The sequence below is a fragment of the Embiotoca jacksoni genome, unplaced genomic scaffold (genome assembly GCF_022577435.1).
Source record: "Embiotoca jacksoni isolate LCO1_2020_lvr unplaced genomic scaffold, fEmbJac1.0.p SCAF_30, whole genome shotgun sequence".
Taxonomy (NCBI): domain Eukaryota; kingdom Metazoa; phylum Chordata; class Actinopteri; family Embiotocidae; genus Embiotoca; species Embiotoca jacksoni.
Window position 1 is genome coordinate 4249061 of NW_027185382.1, and position 26194 is coordinate 4275254.

At 46.7% G+C, this 26194-nt stretch overlaps 2 protein-coding genes across 3 annotated transcripts; one reads left to right on the forward strand and one right to left on the reverse strand.

Annotated features, from left to right (window-relative positions):
- The first annotated feature begins 837 nt into the window (after positions 1-837).
- LOC138207018 (radixin-like) lies at positions 838-16988 on the forward strand. Of its 2 annotated transcripts, none has more exons than XM_069163993.1 (15): positions 838-921; positions 2625-2705; positions 7867-7950; positions 8397-8492; positions 9424-9546; positions 9641-9792; positions 9994-10077; positions 10472-10618; positions 11336-11432; positions 11545-11708; positions 11977-12107; positions 12478-12638; positions 12785-12877; positions 13272-13508; positions 14539-16988. In XM_069163993.1, exons 2-15 carry the CDS (start codon positions 2694-2696, stop codon positions 14701-14703), a joined length of 1746 nt encoding a protein of 581 aa, XP_069020094.1. In that variant the 5' UTR covers positions 838-921; positions 2625-2693; the 3' UTR covers positions 14704-16988. The 2 variants fall into 2 exon arrangements, with proteins under 2 accessions (XP_069020094.1, XP_069020095.1); XM_069163994.1 differs by lacking the exon at positions 14539-16988 and adding an exon at positions 13783-14515.
- Positions 16989-19845: 2857 nt separating this feature from the next.
- Positions 19846-23770, reverse strand: LOC138206995 (probable ribonuclease ZC3H12C). The gene is given in 8 exon segments (XM_069163955.1): positions 19846-20604; positions 20606-21364; positions 21366-21490; positions 21577-21683; positions 21778-22012; positions 22129-22268; positions 22474-23201; positions 23203-23770. Coding segments are annotated over 8 exon segments (2820 nt in total). The 5' UTR covers positions 23254-23770; the 3' UTR covers positions 19846-19929.
- Between the last annotated feature and the right edge of the window lie 2424 nt (positions 23771-26194).

Below are 26194 nucleotides of genomic sequence, written 5' to 3' on the forward strand. Positions count from 1 at the left end.
AAATGTTGGATTTTATGCATTGATTGGTCAATCCAACAAATAACCGACTATATGCTGAAGATTTGATTGGATGTATGCAGTTTTACGCCATGTAAACAAAACTTCCAGAGCAAACTAATGTACTGATGCATACTTCCAGAGTGGGGAGCTCTACCACTGATCTAACCTCAAAATTACAAAGACTAGCTCTGTAAATAATGACAATGCATTTGTGTATTTGCAATTTGCATTCAGGTATGAGCAACCCTACATGTCCAGTCTTACTCTGGTACAAATCGTACACTTGATGGCACATTACATGGCCCATACATATCTTGAATTCACTCTTCGGCTGCTGACAGCCATATTGTACAGCTCCACAATTAGCTGCGTCAAGTGTGAGGCATAAATTAAAGACCCGAGCGGAAATGTGGCATTTTCTTCAAAATAAAAGCATGTCACCCAGAAATAATTTTAACTTCTAGCTCCTAGTTGAAGTAACTAAAGACAGCCTATAAGTAATTATTTTAAATGGCAGAAATGCTATGGCTGTATTAGAGACAGATTACAGTAAATGGTGGGACTTTTGTTTTCATTATTAATTATGCCTTCATCCGTCTTTATATTATTATTACGCATTGTCAGCTTCAGCCATTTATTTATTTTATTTTTTTTAATACTTTTTACAATAACAGTCTTTGAGCTTTTATTTTCAAAGTTGCGACCGGAAGTCGTAGTATTTTATTCCGGCTGGCTCCACACGAGCACCCCAAATCGCCTTACGGTTGTTTTAGACTTCCACGGTTCCTATATGTCCGCGGGGATTCGTCTCCGGTAAACGAGGAAAGAGGACTACGGCGGATTGTTTGTGTGTTTTTTCTTTCTTTTCGGACCATTTCGGTACACTTGAAGACACCCGGTGCTTCTACACGTCGTCCCCCGGTGAGTTGCCTCTCCCTAAAAAAAAAAAAAAAAAGATGAGCTTCTCTTCAAGTTAGATAACCTCGTGCTCGACCGACTCAAAGATCACAGAAAGGCCGACCGGTACCCGTAAACTAGTACCGTACGGAGTTTTAATCCACCGTTTATCACGATATTTCCTTTTTTTTAGGGGGCGAAATAACGTTTTTCAGACGTTAAAACTTCACGAGCTCGGCGCGTGCTCGTCCCGTTATTTTGGACGACACGCGCGAGCTAAAAATAAAATAAAAATAAAAACGATGTCAGCTTTTGACTTCGTGAAAAGTATTTTTAAACAGCAGCTATCGTTCGTGACAAACTGTTTTTTTTTTTTATTTTATTTTTTTTAGTTATTTATTTATTTATTTATTTAATGGCCTTTTAACGCCTCAAACATTTATTTACAGTTTGATATTTTTCCACGTTGTTTTGTTTAAATTGTGGTGAAATTCAAAGTAACGACAGCTGACTCTCGGCGGGTAATTTACAATCTACAAGTGGGCACGTCTTCATCCGGCGTGTCCTGCTAACTGAACAATTTCTCTTAACATTTATGTCCTTACTGCCACAATAAGTGACTATTTACATTATTATCCTTCAATTTACACAATAAAAAATAGGGTAGAAATAGTAGATTAAGATTTTTGTATTTTTTTTTTTGTGCTGTCAAATTAAACGCAAATAGATAAATGACTAAAATAGCAATATGATAATGCTGCATTATAACTATTAGCAGCAAAATGCAAAGTATTGAGTTAAACGTTTTGGTTTGGATATGATAATATAATATGAGTTTATTAATTCTTAATCTATGCAGTAGTAGCTGTTGTTGTTTGCACTTTTTGGACCGTTATCTTGGGTTTTTGGTGACATCATCTGAGAAAAGTTTGAATGGAAAAAAAAAAAAAAAAGACACGAGACATTACCACTCACTAAGATGTCTGGAAACCTATGATTTCATCCATCGGTATGAAGGACGGTGCCCAAAAACACCACCCGTACTGGATCTGATTCAACATGTGACATGTCCACACAAGAGGAACTCTTTTTTTTTCTTTCCCCGGGGTGGTTTCAGTATCGTATGACCAAACTATTTCAGGTTTGGGTGTCTTGTAAAACTATACGTTGCTGAAAACACAGCAGGGAGGGATCAGCAAAGTCAATGAAATCTGATTGTCTTGTAATTATCTTGTTTTGTCTGGCAGGACGAGTCTTATAGTTCAACGCCAGGTCAGACATCTACTTCAGTAGGTTTGATGGGCCAAATTAACGGCGTGCGCTGTCATAGAGACCTTTTTATTTTATAAGCAGATTAATCGATTGTGATCACTTTACAGTTTCCCACGACTCGGTACACAATACTGTGATTGTTCTCTTCCACAGAAATCGTGTTGAAAGTAGTTTCCACCCACGTACACTCTTGCAATAGTTACCGTATGTACACTTAAGCAAAGTGGTAGAGCATGTTGGGATTGAATTTAAAACCACTTTTCTATGCCTCTGGCAGTCTGAGGTTTTCCGTGCCTTGTAGTCATTAACAGATTGAGAAAGGCGATTCATTTGTTTTGTTTTGTTTCCTGTCAAATCGGTTACAAACAATATTCAAAACAAGAGTGATTAATGTCGTACGTAGGCGGCTGCTCTCGGTGGTTCACCCGCCTTCATCGTGTTTCTTTTCCTTTCAGGTGTCGTTGCCGTCTCGTGACGGGTTTCATCCTCTCAGCTCTCGGGTGAAAAGAGAAGAGGAAGCCAAGATGCCGAAACCGGTAAGACGCTGAAAGGAGCGGGGGTGACGGTTAGCATTCAAATGTCAGTGGCTTTTTATCGCACTTTATTGTGCAGGTATTTAAAGAAACGCAGTTCCAGGAGAAGCCGGGAAAGAAAACTTTTGAGTTCAACACTTTCTCTGCTAATTGAATCGGATTGTTTGATGGAAGAAGAAGAAGAAATAGTTTGGGGATATGAATCAGACAGATGAACAGTGTTTGTTCCTGCCGAGTCTGCTTGTATAAACTGAGTCTTTAGAAATGCTCTCTGAGTTTGTCCTCGCAGTCGGACCGCTCTGCTACCGAGAGCCACATTCGAACATGGTGGAAATGTGGCAGCTTCGTCCCCACGGCTGCTCCCACTCCTCGTCCTCCTCTTCCAAGTAAACAACAGCCCGAGTGTGAAGTGGCCCACAGGCCCTTTCAACTGCAACACTGCAGCCATTGTTGCTTAAAGGGGTGGAGAGCATGCCAGAGTCTCAAGATGTGAACAACGCCAAAACAAAACCCGATTTGATGCCTTCATGGTCTGTCTGCTTCCCACTGTTGTCACCATGAAGTAGAGTCGGGAAGAGCTCGTGCACGAGTCTGCGGTTGAAATCACTTTTAAGGCCGCAGACTTGTTCAGTTCACTTTGGACCTACGTCGGATCAGTTCACGATGACGGCTGTCGTCCTGCTTTACTTTTTGTTTATCTTTACGTTTATCAACCCGACAGCTCCACTGAATTACTTTCAGTTTCACCTCTCTTTCTTCCCACATGCAGACTCACCTTCTCTTGATCTTAAAATTACTTTTAACCCCGTGACACTTTGAACCTGCAGGTTTATCTGAAACGTTCCTCGTCTTTCCTGTGTACGAAGAGTGTCTAGCCCGCTTGTTACTTCGAGTATTTAAAATATGACAGCTGTTATTTTTAGTCGACTAATTCTGGTCTATTTAAATCGATACCGAGCTTACGTTACGTTCGTCACTTGGAAAGATTTTTTTCGAGATGGACTTGCTGAATATTGCATCAGACATTTTCCAAGAAAATGAAAACAACAGGCCTCCAGTCCAAAACCACAAATGAAGCACATCTCCTGTCTGGGTGTCTGTGGGTGGTGGGGGGTTTGGGAAGGTATGGAGGAGGAACAGCCAGGCACTATTGTCATCCTTCACCCCCCTCCCCCCCACCCGTGTCCCAGAAATGGCTCAGAGGGCCGATCTGCTGAGAGCCACGATTGTGACTGTATCTGACGGAGAAAGTGCAGCTTGTCGCAGGGAGGCACTGACATAACACACAGAGGAAGCTTGAGCGGGGTCCAGTCAGACATGACCTTCTGCAGGAACGTTTGCCAGACATTACAACTTTTGGAAGAGCCTCTTGCGTGTCTGAATGTCAAGTGTTCACCCGTGACCACGTCAGAAAGTGGAGTGGCAAAGCGTTTGTTCGGCGAGAGTTGAGGTTGCTGCTGAATTTGGTTTTTCAGTTACAGATTGTCAAAGTTTCTTTTTTTTTTAAATAAGAGAAACAACGTGGTTTCTTTTTCACTGCAATCCTCTTGTGTTGTGTTTGGAGGTGCCACAGCTTTGCTTTCACCTCCACATAGATTTGCTGCAGGCTGAATGGTTGAGGTTGTGGTAAAAGAATAAATCAGTTAAGTGTTATTCAGAAACACACACACACAGATTAAACCAGCTAAAGAAGTTGAGTTTCTTTATGTTTAAAACACAAATACATAAAAGATCTTATCTGTTTGATGCTCTCTGTGGGTTTCTGGATTATGAGGTGATGGGAAGAGGACCCTCGCTGGTTTCCTAGCTTGTGGCTGTTTTCCTGTTTGGTGGAGATGGGGGGGCCTGCTGTGTACTTTGGGGGGTATGGGGGGGGCGGTCTGTGTCAACATCCTGGCTCTGTGGAAGTAAAGGAGCAGCAAAGTTTCACTAGACAACTGAAATGTTTTGGAGTAATAGATAAATGAGAAGGAGAAGATTTGGAAGTGGGAATTTATTGTTGTCCTTGATAGATGCTCCTCGGGACCTTTAAAAAGATAGGAAAGCAGTGGGGGGGGTCGATTGTATCATGTATGTACGACACTGAATGCGACATGGATGAGTGTATTTTTTTCCCCCCATCCTCTGAAAGAGCTGCTTCCCAGATTCCCAAAGGATGAATGTTTGTTTGTAGGTAGTGGTGATTCCTCATCCGCTCTCACTCCTCCTTCCCTCCCAGGACGGCCTCACTCTGCAGGGGGGTTAATCAGAGGCACAGACAGTTGCTGGCAGCCCAGATTAGCAGCTCTACTGATTGAAGTGTGTGTGTGTGTGTGTGTGTGTGTGTGTGTGTGTGTGTGTGTGTGTGTGTGTGTGTGTGTGTGTGTGTGTGTGTCTCCTAAGACCTCTCTCAGCAAAGCTCTTCTAAACAGCTTACAGTAACTAAACAGCTGCACATTTAACAAGGAGCCAATCTGAGTGAGAACCCAACTTTGCAGTTGAAATAGAGAGGGGGGGGGGGGGATTTAGAAACATCCCATAATGTCATCCACCAAAAACAAACAAAAAGTAAGTAATAAAAGAAGTACACAAGAAAATGCAAACGTGCATTTTTGCAGGCCTTGTCGTTACCCTGGTCGTCACCCTCCTGTGTTTGGAGACGGTCGTACCACCGTGTCTGTGAAGCATTTAAATAGATTTCAAATGTATGTAAACTGGTGCCGTGCCCGTTCAAAGAGTGTGTTTGGATTATGGTGTTGCTGTGTAGCTCCCTTGGCAACAGCTCCACTATATGGCCAGAGGTTTTCATTTTATTTAACTTTATGATTGAATCGAGGAGATGTTCCCGTGTGTCAGAAAAAGGGAAGTTTCTAATGTTGAATTAAAGTTTCTAAAATGTTTCCTCGAGGCGTTTGAGCTGCGTCTGAGACGTGTTGGACCAATGCTAGACTGGAAGTTGACTCATCAAGTGGACATCCAATGTTATAATCATTTTAAAGGTTTGCATTGTGCCTTTAGGAACTTTTAAAGCTTGTCAGGTTACAAAGTGGCTGGAAGACTTACTGAAATGGCGTCGTGGCCTTTAACAAACACCTGGATTTTCTGCTTTTTCCTGTTAAAAGTTGTGTAAATCTGATCATTTAGTAGATCTGCTGCCTCAGCTCTTTCTTCAAACTGGTCTGACTCTGTTTTTAAAGACAGTAATTCGGTCCTTTTAAGAACTGTGGAGCTGCCCGGTCGGTGTGTCTGGAGTCAGCAGACAGAGAGTATAGTTTGAGGACAGGCTTACAAAAGTCACTCCTTCCAGGCGTCTCAGTTGTCCGAGTGTGTGATTAGCTGTGTCAGATCCTTGGCATGTTATTGTCCCTCTCCTCCTCTTCCTCCTCCTCCTCCTCTCTCTCCTCCCTCTCCTCCCCCTCTCTCTCTCTGCAGGAGAGAGGATTAAACAACCGTCTGGTCCACACGGCATCCCGTCTCTTTGCTATGTTTTGGCACACACACACACACACACACACACACACACACACACACACTTGTACCACAAAAGGTTGGCTCTTTCACAGCTGATTGCTGATGGGAGGCGGTGCCCCCCCCCCCCCCCCCCCCCCCCCCCCACATGCACACACACACACCTGGTGTAATTATGCACAATAGGATCCTGCAGGGTTTTTAATTCAGGCCGTTTATAATAATAAAAAAAAAAAAAACAATCATTGTAAATCAATTAAGTGGGAAGTTTTTTTGTTTTTGTTTTTTTTGCAGAGCAGGCACAATTTTGTAGCTGCAGTAATAAAATAAAACATATGTAGATTTCATCACCTGGTTAGGTTATTCATCTCCTCCTCACTCAGGTGTGATTTTTACCTCCTCTGCAGATAACTGCTGCTTCCTGCTCGATGTGGATGAGCGCGCCACAGACATCGGAGCTCAAATAGGAAACAACATTTGTCTAAATGCAGCATCTGAATCTAAATTGTACCCAGAAGAAAAGCAAAATACAATCGTTTAGTCACTCAAACACTTCATCTTTTCATGTGAAGCTGATAAAAATTGGCCTTAAGCAGGTCAAATTATTGAACACGAGGGATATAGTTTAATCCCGTTCTATAAGTGGACTGTTACACATTCGTCATCGTGTGGCCACACAGGAGAGTTCATGCACAGTATCTATAGTGGAGATAAAGTGCTGTAAGTTTTCATGGGTAATTAATGAGAGGCAGACAGATGCATTGTGGGCCGAGCTCCATGTGGCACATAGGAGTCCAGCTATGTGCTGTATGGACACGGGTTGCATGGATTATTCATTGCAGGGATATTGAAAGAAACCGAGAGAGGGGATGAAAGCAGGAGACGGGGAAGGGGAGAAATGCTGAGTAAGCAGTTCTGCTTTCCGTCTTTGCACGGTAGACTCATCGACAGCAAGCTAACGGTAACTTAAACCTCAGAGGTAGTCACTCTGCCTTTCGGTTTGCTTCTTGCTTTTCTCTGCACAACGCTGCTTCCTTCTGCCACGCCTTCTCGGTGTTGTTCACCACCACTGAGGTGCACGAGTAGGTTTGAGAGGAAGGATGCCGGATGCCCCCCCACCCCCCACCCCGGCTCTATGTCATGTCATCAGCTGCTGCGAGGCCCAGCCAATGATTGAGTTGTTTCCTCTGCTCCACCCCGCCAGAGGTCCTCGAGTAGACGGCTGCTGCCCCCAAAAGTGGGTCTTTGTCCCCCTGGCAGAGTGCTGAGACAGTTGGACAGAAGGGATTTGAGTCATTGACAACATTCGGAGCAAACCGTCTTCTTTTATTGTCCTCTATAGGAATTCTGTAATTTCCTGCGATATGGTGGCTCAGCTGAGCAAGAGTTGTGAATGCATGTGGTTTTGGTGCCAAAATCTACTATATATTATCTTTATTTCTTTTTATTCCACGATAACGTCTGAATGCAGAGAAAATGAACTTCCTGAGAAGTTACTATTTACCCTGTTTTAAAGCAATCACTTAAAAAAATACATAATCAATAAACACTTCAAAAGACACACGAAGTCAGTCCAAGCTGCTTCAAGGGTCGATCTGTGGGACATGCCATGTCCACCGTCCCTGATCTTTATCCCTTTTCTCTAGTGTTGGATGCCACTCAGGCTTTGTAGATCTGCTCTTACTAAATTCTATGATACTGAAATGTTGTTTTCTAGATCAACGTCCGTGTGACCACCATGGATGCAGAGCTGGAGTTTGCCATCCAGCCGAACACCACAGGAAAACAGCTCTTTGACCAGGTGAGCGTAATTAATATAACCTCCAATCTTGTTTTTGATCCCAACATTGTTAAAGTGATATTAGATGGCGAATTAAAAAAAAAAGTCTACATAAACTCTTGTTTACTCCAAAAAGAAAATCACTGGAGCCGAACGTCCAGTCAGCCACAAGGCAAATCATGTGCTTCCATGCACTCAAAACAAGTAATATACGACGCTTCTATCTGCACAACAGCAACTTTGAACTGCAGACTTGCATAGTTTATATTGAGAAACTGCAACACTACATGCTTGTAAGACAATAAAATGATGTTATGCTACAATTTTTCATTGCTTTCTAAATTATTAGTAATAATGTTGTGGGTTGTAAAAAGAATCAGCTTGTTGTCCTGTGAAAATCTGTCAAATAGAGGAGAAACTGTCATGAAGGTAATTTTGATGCCGATTCATTTCTGTTTTGACTTCAGGTGGTGAAGACGGTGGGTCTGCGGGAAGTGTGGTTCTTCGGCCTACAGTATGTGGACAGTAAAGGCTACAGCACATGGCTCAAACTCAATAAGAAGGTCAGTCTCCCTTTAATCCTCTTCTTTTGTCCTCGCCACCAAAACACGCACCGCTTTTCTTTTATTGAAATGCACCGTCGGCTGTTTCAGGATTTTGCTCTTTCACATTTGGTGCTCGGTCTCTGTTGTTTGTAATTTGCCTTCGAAGCTTCGCCGTCGGTCTGCACCAACACGTGTGCTCTTTTAACTGGCTTCCTGTTGCGCTTAGGCCACCGCACCCTGCAGGGTTAACACCCCCACTAGGACTCTGTGTGTGTGTGTGTGTGTGTGTGTGTTTGTGTGTGTGTGTGTGTGTGTGTGTGTGTGTGTGTGTGTCAAGGCCCTCCAGCCGCTCTGCCCCAGTGCTGTGCTGTCATCATGATCCATTACAGGATTTCTTCTAACAAGCGGGGCTCCAATGGAAACTATTTTGTGTATCTGTGTATCTGTGTGTATGTGTGTGTGTGTGTGTGTGTGTGTGTGTGTGTGTGTGTGTGGGAGCGTCAACTGCACATAAATGTGAACCCAGCCCACCAGCATGTGTCACCAGATGTCGAAGGTCTGTTCGGACCAACGATGACCACATTGCAGAAGTGTTATATGATGACTATGCTTGTTTAGTTCAGTCCATTAAGTTGCTTATTATTATGGGCTATAGCCAGATGGATACTGGATTTTTGACTTATATTGACATATCAGTATTCATTTTTCTATTATTTCATGAATCTATTTTTATTTTAAGGGCGGCTCAAATTTGTAGTATCTTTACTTTCTCATTGACAAGCTGGTTAATTAAGTATTTAAAATATATTTAGGATATTTCTTCAATTTTTGTTGTATTGTTCCTTCAAGGCTTTCCGCCGAGACGTAGCTTTGACACAGACTTTGAGTTAATCTTCTGATTAATTGATGGGTAGATGATGACAATAATAATGTCGTCTTTATTGTCCAGGTGACCCAGCAAGACGTGAAGAAAGAGAACCCTCTGCAGTTCAAGTTCAGAGCCAAGTTCTTCCCCGAGGACGTCGCAGAGGAGCTGATCCAAGAGATCACCCAGAAACTCTTCTTCCTGCAGGTAACCAGACACTGGTGACATCTGCACACTGTTGGCATAAAAAAAAAAAACACAATTTGAACAGCATGTTGATGAATTCCTATTTAACGTGCAGGTGAAGGAGGCGCTCCTAAACGACGAGAACTACTGTCCTCCAGAAACAGCGGTGTTACTGGGTTCATACGCCGTCCAGGCCAAGTACGGAGACTACAGCAAAGATGTGCACAAGGCTGGGTACCTCACCCACGACAGACTGCTGCCTCAGAGGTACACACACACACACACACACACACACACACACACACACACACGTTTACCTGAAGGAATGTCAAAAAGATTTGCTTCTTCAAAAGGAAATAATGGAAAACTCCCAACATGAGTAACAAAGGTGTGTGTGTGTGTGTGTGTGTGTGTGTGTGTGTGTGTGTGTGTGTGTGTGTGTGTGTGTGTGTGTGTGTGTGCACACAGAGTCCTGGAGCAACACAAGCTGACTAAGGAGCAATGGGAGGACAGGATACAGACTTGGCATGAAGAACACAGAGGAATGCTCCGGTGAGCGTCCAACCGTCCTCATCTGTCTCCCCTCGTTTCAGATGAAGACCGTTTGTATCGGCGGCGTGTGCGGTTAACTTTTAACTTGCCGTGTCGTGTTCACACAGGACCATCATTAGAGAAATTTTTTGCTGCTGAGACATTTTGGACTTTTTTTTTTTTTTTATAAAACATGAAGCTTCAGTTTGTGCTGCGTTTCATCAGAGACGGTTATGGATGGATGGATATTAATTTATACCTGAGTTCACTTGTTTTCAGCTCAGATTTCTGTTTGACATGACAGGAGTTTCCTCAGAGTGACGACTTACCTTAACCTGCAGTGTGTGATTTGATTACATCTCACAAATATGATGTTTGTGGTTTAAAATATTTGTAATCCCTCCTGCTTTTCTAGAGAGGACTCCATGATGGAGTATCTTAAAATCGCCCAGGATCTGGAGATGTACGGGGTCAACTACTTTGAGATCAAAAACAAGAAGGGCACACAGCTGTGGCTGGGCGTGGACGCTCTGGGCCTCAACATCTACGAACACGAGGACAAGTAAGGGACTCTAAACTATCTCAAACAAATCTGGTCATTTGATATTTGCTCACCAGATAAATGAAGTTGCGCTAGATGTGTTATTTTCTGACTTTGCGAGAGACGGGTATCAACAGACATACAATGTTCAACAAGGTCAGAGGAAACTAAAGATATTTTTAGAGCTGACAACTGAGGGAAAGGTGGAGAAAGGAAGAGTGTCTCTCCATTGTCGGAGAGTCTTTCCTGTCCTCTCTGCTCAGAGATTTGTTCCCTGTTTGTGGAAGAACGGACAGATTTAATCACCACTCCTGTAGTATTTCCTCTCGCTGCCGTCCTGTGTTGCCTTTGTGTCTGTTATCTAAGGTCATCCCAGCTGACATCTTTCTTCCCTCATCAAGGTTACAAGGGAAGGAAGCAAGAAATATGGCAAGAGCAAGATAGCGAGGGTTACTTTCTTTTCCTCCCTTTCCCTTTTTTATTATTCCTCATCAGAGAGCTTCACTGTCACTCTAACTCTTGGCAGCAAATGAGTTGTAAGTTGTATTCAGTCTTTCCTGCTGTGTCACACTTATATAAAAAAAAAAAACTGAGAACAGACTCTTCATTTCCTGCAAGTCGGTCTGCTCCTACAGGCGCCATCTGCTGGTGGCATTTTATAACACACGCTGCAACCAACCGTGTTAAATCATATGTTAGACGAGCACATCATCGACCACGATTTGTCATTTCTTCCAGGTTGACACCAAAGATTGGCTTCCCCTGGAGCGAGATTCGAAACATCTCCTTCAACGACAAGAAGTTCGTCATCAAACCTATCGACAAGAAAGCACCTGTGAGTGTCACATTCATCAAACTCAAAAAATATCTTACTTTCAGGCTTTTTACAGCAACGCTTCACATTTTTGTGATTCTCTCCCTTCTTTTATTTTTTTTATACCTCGTAGGACTTTGTGTTTTATGCACCGCGGCTGCGCATCAACAAGCGCATTCTGGCGCTGTGCATGGGTAACCACGAGTTGTACATGAGGAGGAGGAAGCCCGACACCATCGAGGTGCAGCAGATGAAGGCTCAAGCTCGGGAGGAGAAGCACCACAAACAGATGGAGAGGTAGCGCATACAAAAGTTCAACTTTATTATCTTTATCCAGTACGTTAGTATTAAGTGTGCCTAATACGGTAGAGCTTCTCCACAGGAGGGCGCTCATGCCTCTTTTACACACACACACACACACACACACACACACACACACACACACATCATGAAGGGCGGGAGTACCCGAGTATTAGTTATTAGTATTTATTTGTATTTGTTGCAAGCGTATAACGAAATGTGCGTTTCTCACTGGAAGTACACTCGTGTCTGCAAATGTCGTCAGGGCGCAGCTGGAGAACGAGAAGAAGAAGCGCGAGCATGCGGAGAAGGAGAAGGAGAGGATAGAGCGGGAGAAAGAGGAGCTCATGGAGAGGCTGAAACAGATCGAAGAGCAGACCATGAGAGCCCAGAAAGGTGCCCAGCTTTCTTTTCATCCATCCATCTGTTCACTTCTCTTTGCTGCCGCCGCTCCCTCTTCCCTCCTTCTGTCTATCAAGTTAGAGAATCTCTCAAGGGCTCCAAATCGAGGCCAATTATGTCTCTTCATCACGCATATAGAACCAGAGTGAACTGAAAAGTTGAAGCTCTTTCATCTCTCTGGGTTCACAGCCGACGGAGTATTTTCACACGGTTATACGATTGCGCAACGTAATTGCGCAATCGTAACGTGACTGTAAGTGCACCCCGCTGTTCGCCAGCAGAGATCATGCTGAGGTTTGGATTTGATATTTGTGTTGAAAAATCAAAAATTGGAGCTGGCGTTTGTGTGTCGGCGCCTCCACAGAGCTGGAGGAGCAGACGCGCCGGGCCATGGAGCTGGAGCAGGAACGAAAGAGAGCCCGGGAGGAGGCGGAGCGGCTGGAGAGAGACAGACGTGCAGCCGAGGAGGCCAAGGCAGAGCTGGCCAAGCAGGCTGAAGACCAGCAGAAGAACCAAGAGCAACTGGTGGGTTTCACAGCGTTACACGCGGACATTGATGTTTGAAGTTGTTGGACGTACGAGACTCTGGCGTGTTTGAAAAAGACTCAGATGAGTGTTTAAAATGGTACGTTGTTGTGTTTACATCATCGGTGTCTGTGTTTATAATCCAGGCTGCTGAACTGGCTGAATTCACAGAAAAGATTGCTCTCCTGGAAGAAGCCAAGAGAAAGAAAGAGGACGAGGCCACCGAGTGGCAGAACAAGGTACTGCAGTCTTTATCGCTGGCGTCACTGTAATCTTCAAAAGGAGATAAAAAGGAGGAAATCTGGTTCAACTCTATAATAAAACATAAAGTAGGGGAAGAAAAAAATTATTATTAGGAAATTATTTCCCTTCTGGAAGTTGTGTTTCTCTCACTTTTGTAACCGAGGAACTTTATTTATTTCCAAAGAATTTAGATTTATTACACTACATGAGCTGAATGCTATTTAATATCAGTTGATAATGAAACTACACAGTATGAATTTATAGTTTTATATAAATACGCCATGTCGTACTGGATGCAGAAAGAAGCCTCTGAGGATCACACATCAGGTCTGTAGGAGACGAGTCACGATCATATCTGAGTCTCTTGTCTCCTCGCGTCCTCACCTACAGGCCATGTCCGCCCAGGAGGACCTGGAGAAGACCAAAGAGGAGCTAAAGACTGCGGTTACGGTGATGCCGACGCCTCCCGGCGGCCACGGCGAGAGCGAGCACGACGAGCAGGACGAGAACCACGCGGAGGCCAGCGCCGAGCTGTCCAACGAGGGCGTCAGCCAGATGGACCTCCGCAGTGAGGAGGCGCGAGTCACCGAGGCCCAGAAGAACGAGAGGGTGAAGCAGCAGCTGCAGGTGAGAGCGACGGGTCCGAAACCTTCTGGGGTCTCCCATCAAAAATGTCTGCACGCGGGTTAAATGTAGACTCCGAGGCGAGTCGGACATTTTTCCTTTTCAGTCCCCATATCCAAAACTGTTGAAATATAAAGTTCATTTAATTTAAAATTCAACAAGTGATATTATCCCCTGAAAACCCAGAAACCACCTCTTTTTAATAACAATATCTCGTTAATCATTTAACCAACAGAGATTTGCGTCATAACAATGAGATTATATTATTTTCTAACAGCAGTTTTGTTGCAAAGAAGAAACACCAGCCAAGCAATGGCAGATCAGGGTAAGATAAGGCATCCCTCTCTTTCCCGCTTTCACCAGGAGAGGTGCTGGCTTCCTCTGTAGCCCGGCTTTAAAGCAGACGTTCTGCTAAGCAAACAAATAACATGTGTTTTATAACTTCATATCCAAAAGGCTGTTTAAGCTTGGCTACAGCACAGGCCAGGACTCGTACTGAAGCTATGGCAAAAACAAAATAAAAAAAATTCAAACCGTTATTTTTATTTTTTATTTTTTTTTAACAAAACTAGAAGTAATGCAAAGTTGAGCTTTCGTTTGGCTTCCCTCAGAACAACGCTGGAGAAACAGGCCACGGACGAACCGACAGAAACGCTGCCGCCTGCTTCTGTGTTTACATTCAGTTAAAGGCCGGATTTATTTACTCGTCAGTGATTCTCATTAAAGACCTAACGACACACAAAAAAAGGCTTTGTGTAAATCAGATGTTTATTTACAAAAATTAGGCTGATTTCCCCTTTTTTTTTTTGTCTTCTGCTCTGTCCTGTTTCTTTTTTATTTTATTTTTTTGTGTCTCATCTGCCCCCCCCGATGTCCTCTTATCACCCTCCTGTTGGGTTTTCCCCTTTTCCTGTTTGTTCTTTTGGTTTGTTTTGGCTGTTCCTCCCTCCTCCCTCCTCCCTCCTCCTCCTCCTCCTCCTCCTCCTCCTCCTTCTCAACCTCCTTTTCCCTTCTCTTCTCTGTGACCCCTCAGACGTTAAGTTCAGAGTTGGCCGATGCCAGAGACGAAACCAAGAAGACGCAGAACGACGTGCTTCACGCCGAGAACGTGAAAGCGGGCCGAGACAAATACAAAACGTTGCGCCAGATCCGATCGGGCAACACGAAGCAGCGCATCGACGAGTTCGAGTCCATGTGAGAGGCGCCTCTCTCCCCCGAGGAGGCATCTGCTCCCAAACTCTCCCCTTTAACGGCTGCTCGGTTTCTTGTTGTCGTTGGGGTTGTTTTTGTTGTTGTTGTTTTTTCTTTTCATGGACAACGGATGCCGCCGTCCTCGTAATCCCGCCGACTCTCCCTCATCATCTCCCGGGCAATTATTAGAAATTAGTATTATTATTATTTTTTATTTTTTTGTCAAACTTTGCCAAAGTCCTGCCCCCACATCGGTTCTCTTAAAGTCTGGATCTCTCCCTGATACGGAGCCACTGTGAAAAGGCTCGTCGTTCATCCTTAAAGGGGGAGGGGGGGGGGGGGGTAACTAACCAAAATGGAAGCAATTGGATTTCTTTTATTTTTTATTTTGAGTAAACATGGCCATAGCAAGCTACTTCTGTTGTTGTTTTTTGTTGTTGTTTTGCTTGATGACGTGTATGCAAAAGCTTTAGTATGAATCCATGTGTTCGGTTGAAGATCACCTGTCCTCCTCTTGTTTGTAAGTTCTCTCCCTCTGGCTTTCATTTGACTGGTTTTACCGACGATGTCCTTGTTTTTCGGAGGCCGAGTTTGATCCCGGGCTGCGACTTTAGGGAGAAATTATATCGTTAAATCATGTCAACATATATCACGTGCTAGATATGCTAATATTTATCATTCAGAGAGATGAGCTGACGTCATTTCACTCTATTCACACAATTCAAACTATATTTGAAAAGGGACATTTTGTATAAGAAATTACACCGCAGTATTTTATTGGCTTCGTTTCAGGCCGAGTATCAATATTTCCAGATTTTTTTAAGAAGGTCCTTTTTCTGGGAACGAAATTGAAGTGAGCCTCGTAGAGGACGGAGCCGGCCGACTTGTCACTCGGTGGGTTTTTGACGAACGAATGTAGCAAAGGTGAAAAAAGGGACGTTTTTTTTTTTTGGTTAGTTTTTTTTTTTTACACGCCGAGGTCATAGGATAGCGTGTAATCAGCTTGTGCCACTGAGCTATCGCCCTCAAGCTTAAAAAGTATTATGAAGATGAGCTAATTGGTGTTTTGAGTGCGTTTCCTCCCCTCCTCCCCCGCTCCTCCCCTCTCGCATCCCAGTGTTTCATTCCCGGTCACCACAGATGGTTTTCTCTGCCTACCGGCTCACAAAGGGACCAGAGGAAAGTAAACGGACCGGCGGAGGAACGCTGAAACGACGTTCCTCGGCCCGTCTCCGGTGTGTTTGGTGTAACCGAACACACTTGGTGTGTGTGTGGAGGCTGAGGCCTGGCACCTCTCTGGCCGGGGAGCTTATGAAAACATCGGTCCCGACCTGGGACGCATCTCTACCTCAGTAATAATAGCAGTGGTGACTGACAGTCAAACACTCGGGGTGCCATCCATCCCGTCCTTTCCCTAAAAAAAACAAAAACAAAAAAAACCACATTGTTTTGGTCCTTTTTTTTTTTAGAGAGCAGCTTTACTGTCTCACGTAAGAAGTGTGAATGAATTAAAATGGCCTTAAGCTTCGGTCTCCACCGGTCCAGTTTGGCTCGAAGGAGCTTCGGGACGGAGACACTTGTGAATTTGTGAAGAGACGAGTGAGTCGTGAGTCGCTCTTAATGTGAAGGGACGTCGCCGGTGTGGTGGATAGAAACCTAAAAGGGAGACTTGGCCAATTTCTTCCCCGGAAATCTTTATAAATTCACAACATATTTTGCGCTCGGACAAGCAAACTGGGTGGAAAATATGTTCCACGGTGCATTTATGAAACATAGTGTTCCCTTTTCTTTTTTTTAATTAACAATATGATGAAAAATGTTGATGGTGTTATTTGTTATACTTGACAGCTGGTGTAAGGTGATATTTTTTTAATAGTCAGCAGGAGTTTTAAAGTTAAAGCACTTGTATGAAACGAGACACTGAAGCCTGCCTTTTGTGTTCCACCTCCCGGTGTCGTTAGGATTGTGTTTGCCATAGCAGGCGGAAAAAAAACAACACCCATCCTGTGCTTCCAGCTCATATTTTTGTATTGTTTTCAAAGACCCTTAAACCAGCAGCACGCATCGCTTTGTTGGACGGCTTCACTGGAGGAGAAAACTCCTGTGGACATGCCCCACCCACAAGTCTCCTCCGGTTAAGCCCCGCCCCCTCGCGACGCCTGCTCTGGCACCAGCTGTCACGTTTTTGCTTTGCTTCTTTTTTTTTTTGTCCTTGCGTTCGAGTTAGTATTGTTTAAGATAGAAAGGCACAGGTCCATTTCATTCGTTCACAAATAAAAGTTTTAAATTTTGTGCCACGTGTTTCAGTCGGTTTGTTCTTTTTGAATCTCCGGGGGAAGTTGGCGCTGAGGAGTACGTGGCTTCTTTTGCTTTGCAGGGTAAAGCAAATATATTACAGATGAATAACAACATCATAAGGATTTTATTTCCAACTCAAAGAATAGGTTTATTTCATCCAAAGCTGGTTCTGTTGAACGTTTGAGTTACGCAGGCCAATTTTATTTCTGATGATAAATAATTTTTACTATTTATATTTTTGTGATTTGTGTGTTTATATAATAAGTTGGTTTTCTTTTGTGAATGCAATGTTTCTCTTCTGTTGTAAAGAGCTGTTGTTAGATCACTTTGTTTGATTTCAGTTACATTACAGAGTATATCTATCATATATATATATAATATTCTTTTTAATTGTAATACGTGATAACAGAGTCCACTGAAATTAGAACAGACACTTAAACAAGCGAAATACTATAACGTGAATGGATACCACGTGTTACAGCTGTACTCTCTTTAATGAACAATCACAGGTACAATATTGAATTACTTACACTGTTATTCTACTGGCAAAATGCAGAGATCATGTTAAACAGCAGATTTTATGTCTAAAGTAGATTATAGTAACATGTACAGTCTGAGCCCACTTCCAAAAGGACACCGGTTTCATGAGGCCTTTTAAGTACACGTCAAAGTTAGAGAAAACTAAACAGCAGTACTACTTTCCCAGCATTTATATTGTACATTTTAAACGAGGGGTTTCTGTACTGAAATGTACAAGCAGGGAAAAAAGGAGCCAGTTTTGTGTGTACAAGGTAAAACCTGGAGGCACCTCAACGACCAGCATCACGTCACGGCAAGACGAGCTTCCAGGACGGAAACACAAGATATATATATATATATATATATATATATATATGTACATATATATATATGTACACGAAATCAAAACCAAAGAACACATGCAGAAAAAAACAAAATCAAATCAAAGCATGCATAACAAGTTAGCTGAACATAGTTCAGAGTATCGGATGTGTCATAAGCACAATGCCATGAAGAGGCATTACTTTGGGCCCACGCTCGGGTGCCACGCTGACACACGGTGCCAGGGGGCCAGAGAGGAGGCGCTTCTTCAATACACAACAAGGGTTCCCTCTCGTCCACGCACGTGTTATCGTACGGGTGTTTCATACGCGTACAATGTGACACGTGGGACGGGAAGGAGACCGTCGGGCTCTACGTAGCTGGCTTGTGATGAATCGTATGACGAGCTCGCTGGACTTTTATTTTGGTGGCTATTTTGAACTTTTACGCTGAAGGGCTCTACCTTCGGAGGCTGATGTGGTTTTTAATAGTTTCTCTGTAAAATTACCAAAAAAACTTTTTCCAGATTTGACTGCTAGGATATTTGTTTTCCTGACTGGTTAAGTTACAGATGGTATCTTTAACTATCTGCATATACTCCAGGTAGAGCTGTAATAAAGTGGCACAGACATTCAAAATGGCTGCAGTTTGATAGCACGATGACCCGAAGATAAAGTTTTACTTTTAAAACGCGGTTGGGGTCCGTCCAACTCAGTTCATGACAACATTCATTTTCAATTATTTCAAGTATTGTTGGGTTGCAATAATGAAAAAAAAAAAAAAAAAAAGGAGAAATGAACTGACCCCAACCTGTTAGTGAAAATGAATTCACCTCTGGGTCACGAACCAATAAACCAAAAGTAATTGGAGCTCCTGTAGAAAAATAAGCCAGCTTCAAACCCAAAAAGCGCAGGCGAAGGCGTTGCGCTGCCTAAACATAGTAGGCACACAGCTCCTTTTTACTTTATAACATATTTCAAATCATTGTCTCAAAAGCTTTTTTTGTGGTTTTTTTGTTGTTGTTGTTTTCTCACAAGATTAAAAGTCGGAACAGAACCGCTGTAGATCATCATATAGCAATACATCACGAGTGTTGGGTAGATACGGATCATCGAGTCCATCGAGTCCACGTACTGTATATAACATCAGCGACTTAGTTTCATGATACAATTTGTATCAAACGAGGTTTATTTTTTATTTTATTTTTTCTCTGTCTTGCACGGATTCGACTGAAATCTGCTGCAGACGCTCCGTTAAATATATTTACAAGTATGTGTTTTTGGTTTCCAGACGGCGGAGAGCTCCTCGTGTCTGCAGGCTTGACCCACAATAAAGGGCCAGAGAGAGAGAGAGAGAAAGAGAGAGAGGAGAAAGAGAGAGAAGAGATGTCCCTTACTAAAACTAAGGTACACACGACAGGGTCACCCATCTCTACAGCTACAACTCTTCACGTCATCTCAAATGAGACGACTTATATTTCCGGCACCTGTTTTATTATTACCAACGATGGAAAAAACACACACACACAAAGGGATAAACAGACTATAGTCAAATAGTAGTTTGAAGAAGGGAAATTTGCTTCCATACACATGAAAAACATATTTGACTCCAGTCTGAGATCAAGCTGGTACTCATGATGTCTGCGCTTATTACTTAAAACTCCAAATCTGGTCATCGAGAGAGTGGAAATGATTAAATAATCCTTCGTTATTGATCATATTTGATGAAACTCACTCACAAAAGTGCTTTTTTTTTTTAATTGGATGCGTAACTGGTCCGATAACGTCGAGCTACCGTATAAATAAAAAAAAAAATTAAAAAACCAATCTCCGCACGTTGTACTTTGAGTCGAAGTCACGGATGTCGTCGCTCTCTTAAAGTTGAGTAGATTTGCTGCGTTGTGACCAGAGCTTGATTTTGGATTATCTTCAGCATCTTGTGTCCTTGAAACTTACGCATTAACGTCATTATATATATATATATATATATATATAAAAAAAAAGAAGCTCCCCTCGCAGGCAATCATTCCGCCATGCAAACCTCACGTGCTTTCTTTTGTTTGAGTGTTTTTTGTCCTCGTCCTGAATTGTCCCCTTCAGTAGCCGGTTTGGGCTTTCTCCGCCAGGATAGCGGCGGCCAGCTGCTGGGGGTCGGTGACGTGGGGGCTCCTGGCCATCACCCGGCTCACCAGCTCCGGCGGGAAGATGTTGCACAGGTTGACGTACACTTTCTCCCTCGTGTCGCCGTAGCGACCGTGCGCGGGGGATTCCGGGTGCGGCGGCATGTAGGAGGGCGGGGCGTGGGAGGGCACCGAGAGGTGGGAGCCGTGAGGCGGGTACGGAGAGCCGGACGGGTGAGGCGGGTGAGGCGAGAGGGCCGGGTGGCTCAGGTAATGCGTCGGCGACGGGCTGAGGGCCGGGTGGGAGGAGTGGTGCCGCGTGTAGCCGTCCGGCGGCCACGGAGGGGCGTGCCACGACGCCTGGCGGGTGTCCGGCAGGCTCTGGTAGGTGGACGGCTCGTACCGGGACGTGGGCGGAGGCGGCCGGTAGTACGCGTCCCAGCTGGGCAACGCTTTGGGCCGGTGGTGGTGGCGGTGGGACGCCGAGAGGTGCTCGTACAGGTGCGAGTCGGACACGCTCTCCGCCCGCGTGGGCGCCAGGCAGCGGCCCAGAGGAGAGCCGGGGGCGTGGGGGTTGGACTGGGGGAGGGAGTGGTAGTCGCCGGGGCAGCTGGACCGCGATGCCAGCGGCTGGTGTTGGAGATGAGGGGGGCAGCGGGTAGAGCGGGCGCTTCGGGGGCGCCTCCGGGGGAGGCTGGTCGTGAACACAGCTCTGCCCACGCGCGGCGCTCAGGTGGTGGGCGTACACGCCGGCGCCGGACCCGTGGCCGTGTTGGATGTTCGGGTACTCGGCGGGATGAAGGCCGCAGAGTTCGTGGCTGGATGCGGCGTGATGGGAGTACAGCCGGCTGTGGGGGTTGGCGAAATGAAGGGCATCTTCCGGCGAGGCGTCCGGGGGGCACGCGGGACAGGACCGCTCGCCGTACGAGTCGCAGCTGCTGCCGCAACTCGCGCTGCTCTCGCTGCCGCACTCGGAGCCGGCGGAGCCGAGCGAGCCGAGCCGCGGGTCGGCGTCGTTGGGGAAGCGACAGTCCGGGCTGCGTCTGGCGGAGAGGCTCAGGCCCGAGTAGGCACGTGTTACTGAGTAGTAGCTCAAGTCTGGAGACTCACAGTGAGGGTAAAGGTCGTGGCCCGGGGCCGATAGGTGACCGTGAGGCGTCGCCGCTCGGGACTGTTGGTCCTGGTGCGGGCTGAGCCCGGACGACGGCGGGCCCCCCGGGGCCGGAGACATCGTCGTAATGCAGCCGCCGCTCCTCTGGCCCTCCGCCCTCCCTTTGGCCAGCAGCTTCTCCTCGGCGTCGCTGTAGGACAGAGCTCGGACGCTCGGGTCGGACTGCCTCTTCGCGGCGCCTTTCTTGGCCTCGATGCTGCCGGCCGGCACGCTGTGGCTCTTCACCAGCCCCGCGTCCCCCCTGGTTCTTGGAGGCGACGCACGTCTTGGCGCTGGCTCGCAGCTCGTCGGCCACGGCGCGCTGAGGCTGAGCGCCTCTCTCCGGGTGGTAGTACTTACACTTGTGGCCGTAAGTGCACTTCTTTCCTGGAGCAGAAAGGAGTTTGGTCGTCGCCGTCAGTCAAATAAGAAAACACCGATTGTACAAATGTAGATCTTTTCCGTGTTCTCACCGTACGGACAAGGCTGTTTCTTCTGCTCGGGCATGACGGGTCTTTTCCTCAGGAAGTTGTCCAAGCTCGGTCCGTGGCGCCCGAGAGGATCGTCCGGCGGCATGAATCTGAGAGACGGCGAGGAAGGATAAAAAAAAAAAAAGGATTACGATTATTGGATCACTATTAAGCAGGAAGTTAGATGTCGTTACGCCTACTTACTTGTCATTGACGAAGGAGTACATGAGCAGCCGCTCGTCGATGAACTTCTTCCACTCGGGCTTCTCGTTGGCCAGGTCTCTGTAGTTGTCGTTGGAGACGATGATGCCGTCCGACTCGTAGGCGAGCTTCACGATGAAGCGGTCGTCGTAGCAGACCACGCGCCGACCTTGGACGCGCCGCGAAGGAGTGAAGACCAGGATTTTTTCCTTCTCTAGGCGACGCAGGATCTCCTGATCTGCGGACCGGAAAGATGAAGGAGAACGTTGAACCGGAGTAAGTTTACCGACCGCGTGTGTGTGTGTGTGTGTGTGTGTGTGTGTGTGTTTTTGTTTTTGTTTTGGTTCTTCTAACCCGTTATGGGGGCATCGGGGCGGGACTGCTCTTTTCTCCACGCAGGCACAAAAACTGTGATGTCATGATGGCCACGCTCCAGGAACCAATCTACGGCCAGCTGGATGCCCTGACAGGAAAACACTTCCTTGTTGCCGTGGCTACGGAAAACAAAAGGAAGAGGTGAGCGCAAAATCGTAAAAAATCGCAGCCAAAGTCCGTCAGAGGGCCGAGTCGATGTTGAAGGCCGATACGCAAAGTGAAAACTTGAATGAGCTGATGTTCTAAAACTTCGCTGATTTTCGTTGGAAATAAACACGCGATAACATTTATAATGACGTGTTTACATGAGCGGTAACGTCTCACCTCATGGCGACATTGCTGCCGTCCACCACCACGGGCCGCAGGTTGTCCTGGTCGCAGAGAGAGTCTGAAGGGCAGGGGGAGTCGGACCGCTGGGCCTCCAGCAGGTCGGAACAACCGCAGGAGGACGACGAGGACGAAGAGGTTGAGGTAGAGGATAATAATCCGGCCGGCTGTTCGCCGTCCGACTTGTTGCCCAGTTTGACCAACTCTCCCAGGATGTCGTTGATGAGGGTGTCGGGGCCGAGCTTGGACAGCACCAGGCGCACCGTTTCCTCGGAGTAGCCCAGCTTCAGGGCGAACTCCAACTTGGCCCGGTACTCCTTCCCGCCGGCCGGCGACGCCGGCGCCGAGGGATCGGCCGGAGGTTCGGGCCGGCGCTCGCACGGGGATCCGAGTGCGCACCCGGGGTCTAGGGAAAGTTCAGACGGGGGCTCGGGAGGCCCGTCGGTGCCCAAGTCCACACACTGGGTCCGACAGAGTGGCTGGTGGGTGTTTTTACTCTGAGTTGCTTCTCCCTCTCCTCCGTCCAAGTCGGTGTCCACAGCGAGGGTGGAGCTGGAAAATGGCGGGTCCGCGTCAGACCCGACATTTTCCTGCGGATCGGCGGTGCCGGTGCCGCCGGAGTTCTCCCCCTGCTCCTCCATAGCAGGGGGCCCGTCGGCGCCGCCAGCCTGCCGGTCGGCCTGCCGGTCGGGCCCCGCTACGTGGAGATACTCCAAGTCCAGCCCCCAGGTCGAGGATACGGCCCGTTCCTGCCTCCACATGGTCCTTCTGGCCCATGGGTCTGTCACAGACATCCAGCTCACTGGGCTGATCACTGCCCACTCACAAAGCTCGACTCATCGGTCCTGAAGAAGAAAACGGGGGAACAGATTGACTTTATTACCATAAAACTTCTCGACAGCATTATACCGGGCCCCAAAACCAGCTCAGCCTCGCGAAGGGAAAGAAGTCCAAATATTTAAGATGAACGCGAACAAAGCAGACGATGGGCGAGACGTCCGGGAAGTCATCTGTAAACGGATCCATTTACTTTCAGGCTGTTTTGTTTTGAGTCAACGCTGACTGAGAATTAACTTTTTCTTGCAGTCGGAGACTTCGCTGAGGCCCGAGCTGGCAGACACAAAGAGCCGATGGGGCCTCTCACCCGAATTAATGGACTCCCGCTTTTTTTTTTTTTTAAAGTAGTCGGGCCTCGGTGTGTTTTTATAGCGCCATGTCACAGCCCATTAATCTACTGAGGGGAACAGAGGGTGAACTGTTTAAAGAAAAAAAAAGACACCATGCTGTTAGTGTGACGGACCCCTTACCCCCCCCCTCCCCACCCTCCCCCCCCTCCCCCCCACCACCACCACCACCACCACCCTCCTCCTCTTGCAGTCTACCTGGTAATTAAGGTCCATATGCTTCTTCCCACCGGCGTGGTGGAGTCACCAAAGACTGAGGGGCTTTGAAGCCAATCAGCTCTAGCGTGGATGGATGGATGGATGGATGGATGGATGGATGGATGGATGGATGGATATCTGTATATCTACGTCGGGGCGCTCTGCCAGCAGAAAATATTATATATGATATACCGGACGCCCCCCAGGAGGAGGCGTCACTGCTCAGCTCTGCACACGTAAACCTGCGGACGTTATGAAAAGCACAAAAGCTGGTGATGGAAGTGACTTGAAGCTGGTGGGAGGAGGAGGAGGAGGAGGAGGTGGTGGTGATGATGGGGGGTGGAGGGGTGGGTGGTGTTGTTGGGTGTGGAGAAGGGGGGGGCAGGGTGGAGTGAGTGTGCATTTTATGAAAAAAGGGCTGCCTAGCAACGTGGCTGAGCCGCTGTGTTGCTAAGCTACAGCTGTTGAAACCGCTCTCCAATCCAAATGCCAAGGCAGCGTCCTCGCAGGTCTGTGTGTGTGTGTGGTGTGTGTGTGTGGGGGGGGGGGGGGGGGGCGCTTAAAGTGTTGCCTCACTGCCCCACCCCCCCCCCCCCCCCCCCCCCGCCACCCCAAGACAGACAATGGCGGTGCTGGAGTGATTACGACTGGGACCTTGGCATGGAGCACCGTGGGCGTCGGATGGCGCCCATAACACACGTGAACACATAATGAGTCATCCTGCTGCTGATGGAGCGGCTGCTCCTCACTGCTGCTCCTGTAAACTGACGGTGGACACGGTGGAGCGGGGAGCCCGCTGATCGTAAGGTCGGCGGTTCGATCCCCTGTTCTTCCCGAGGTGTCCCTGGACAGCAGCTCAGCCGGCGCCGGTGGGCGAACGGGAGGCAAACTGAAAAGCGCTTTGAGAGTAAGATGGTAAAGTGCAAACACGAGGGCAGAAAGCTCTGAAAACATCTTTTCTGACCTCACACAAACCCACAGATATAAGCTCATGGTCTCCATTACTACATTATTTGTTTTAATTCAAGTTTCCTGTTTTTCTGCTCACTAAATCACAACAAGTTAATTGGATACAAACCGGACAAATCGAATTATAATCCTGTTGTTAGAGGTGCTTATAGGCAGAAATGTGAGCAGCGCCCTGGTCACTATTAAAGCCCGTGTTACATGTGAGTCTTTTACAGATTGTGTGTTAAAAAGTACTCTGGTGTGGCCCCAACTGCCAGAGCATCCTCATCATCATCCTCATCATCATCATCATCATCTCCCGACCCTCCAGGGTGAGTGGGTGCATCTTTCAAAACATCAGCGGGCCGACTCCCACATGCAGCAGCAGCCCTGCTGGCTTTGATGGAGGCAGCAATGAATATGTAACACGGTCCTTACAGCGCTTTGTACTGGGGAGCTTTGTGTGTGCAAGTGGGTGAGGGAGGGAGGGAGGAGGCGGGTGGAGGGAGGGAGGGGAGGGCTGTTGGGGGATGTCTGGTGGTTCATCAGTGCACGCCCCAGTAGTGTGCAAAAAGTTACTGTGAACGGGGTCAGGACAATCAGCCGGGGGAATGGTGTGTGTGTGTGTGTGTGTGTGTGGGTGTGTGTGTGTGTGTGTGTGTGTGTGTGTGTGTGTGTGTGTGTGCATCTAGGCTTTCCCCGCCAGCAGCAGGACAACAGATGTCTGCTGACGCGGCAACTGGTGTCTCCCCTTCTCACACTCACACACTCTCACACACACACACACACACACACACACACACACACACACACACACACACACACACTCTCTCGGGAGCCAAACAACCTGTTTTCTCCCTCCATGGTCACGTGACATAAATAAGTCGCCTGTGTTTACGCAGGCAAAACAAGCCGGCCACCCTTCCTGCATCACACATGGCTACGGCAGCAACATGTCTTGTCTTGTTTAACTTCAGGGGGAAGTCGCTCCTCTGCAGCTCTTTTCCCGCAACGTCTCGCATCCCCAAAACGAGTCTCTGACACCAAGAAAGTTTGCTGCATGTTGTCCTCTTCTGAACTTATCATTGTGAACGCTGCATCTTTCAAATTTGAGGGAGATTCATGGGACCAACTACACCGGGAAGCAGGAGACTGTCATGCAGCTCTTAGCATCATATCACGTCTTAGAATCAGTGAGGACAAAGGTGGTAAATAAATGCAGCTTTTAAAGGCAACGATCAAACCTAAGATTTGTGAGTAAAAGCCAGACAAGTAGGGACTTACCAGACCCAAAGTAGATCCAGGAGCAGTGAAGAAAAGGGAATCAAAATCAGCATGTTTAAATCCTTTGGAAAGCAGATGTGAAAACGCTGCAGGTGAAACTGAGA

What these genes read in the sequence shown, in the direction of transcription:
- LOC138207018 (XM_069163993.1), top strand. An exon ending in GGCTCAAACTCAATAAGAAG is followed by an intron (nt 8,493 to 9,423) that starts GTCAGTCTCCCT and finishes TTTATTGTCCAG; the next exon opens with GTGACCCAGCAAGACGTGAA. An exon ending in GACCATGAGAGCCCAGAAAG is followed by an intron (nt 12,108 to 12,477) that starts GTGCCCAGCTTT and finishes GCGCCTCCACAG; the next exon opens with AGCTGGAGGAGCAGACGCGC.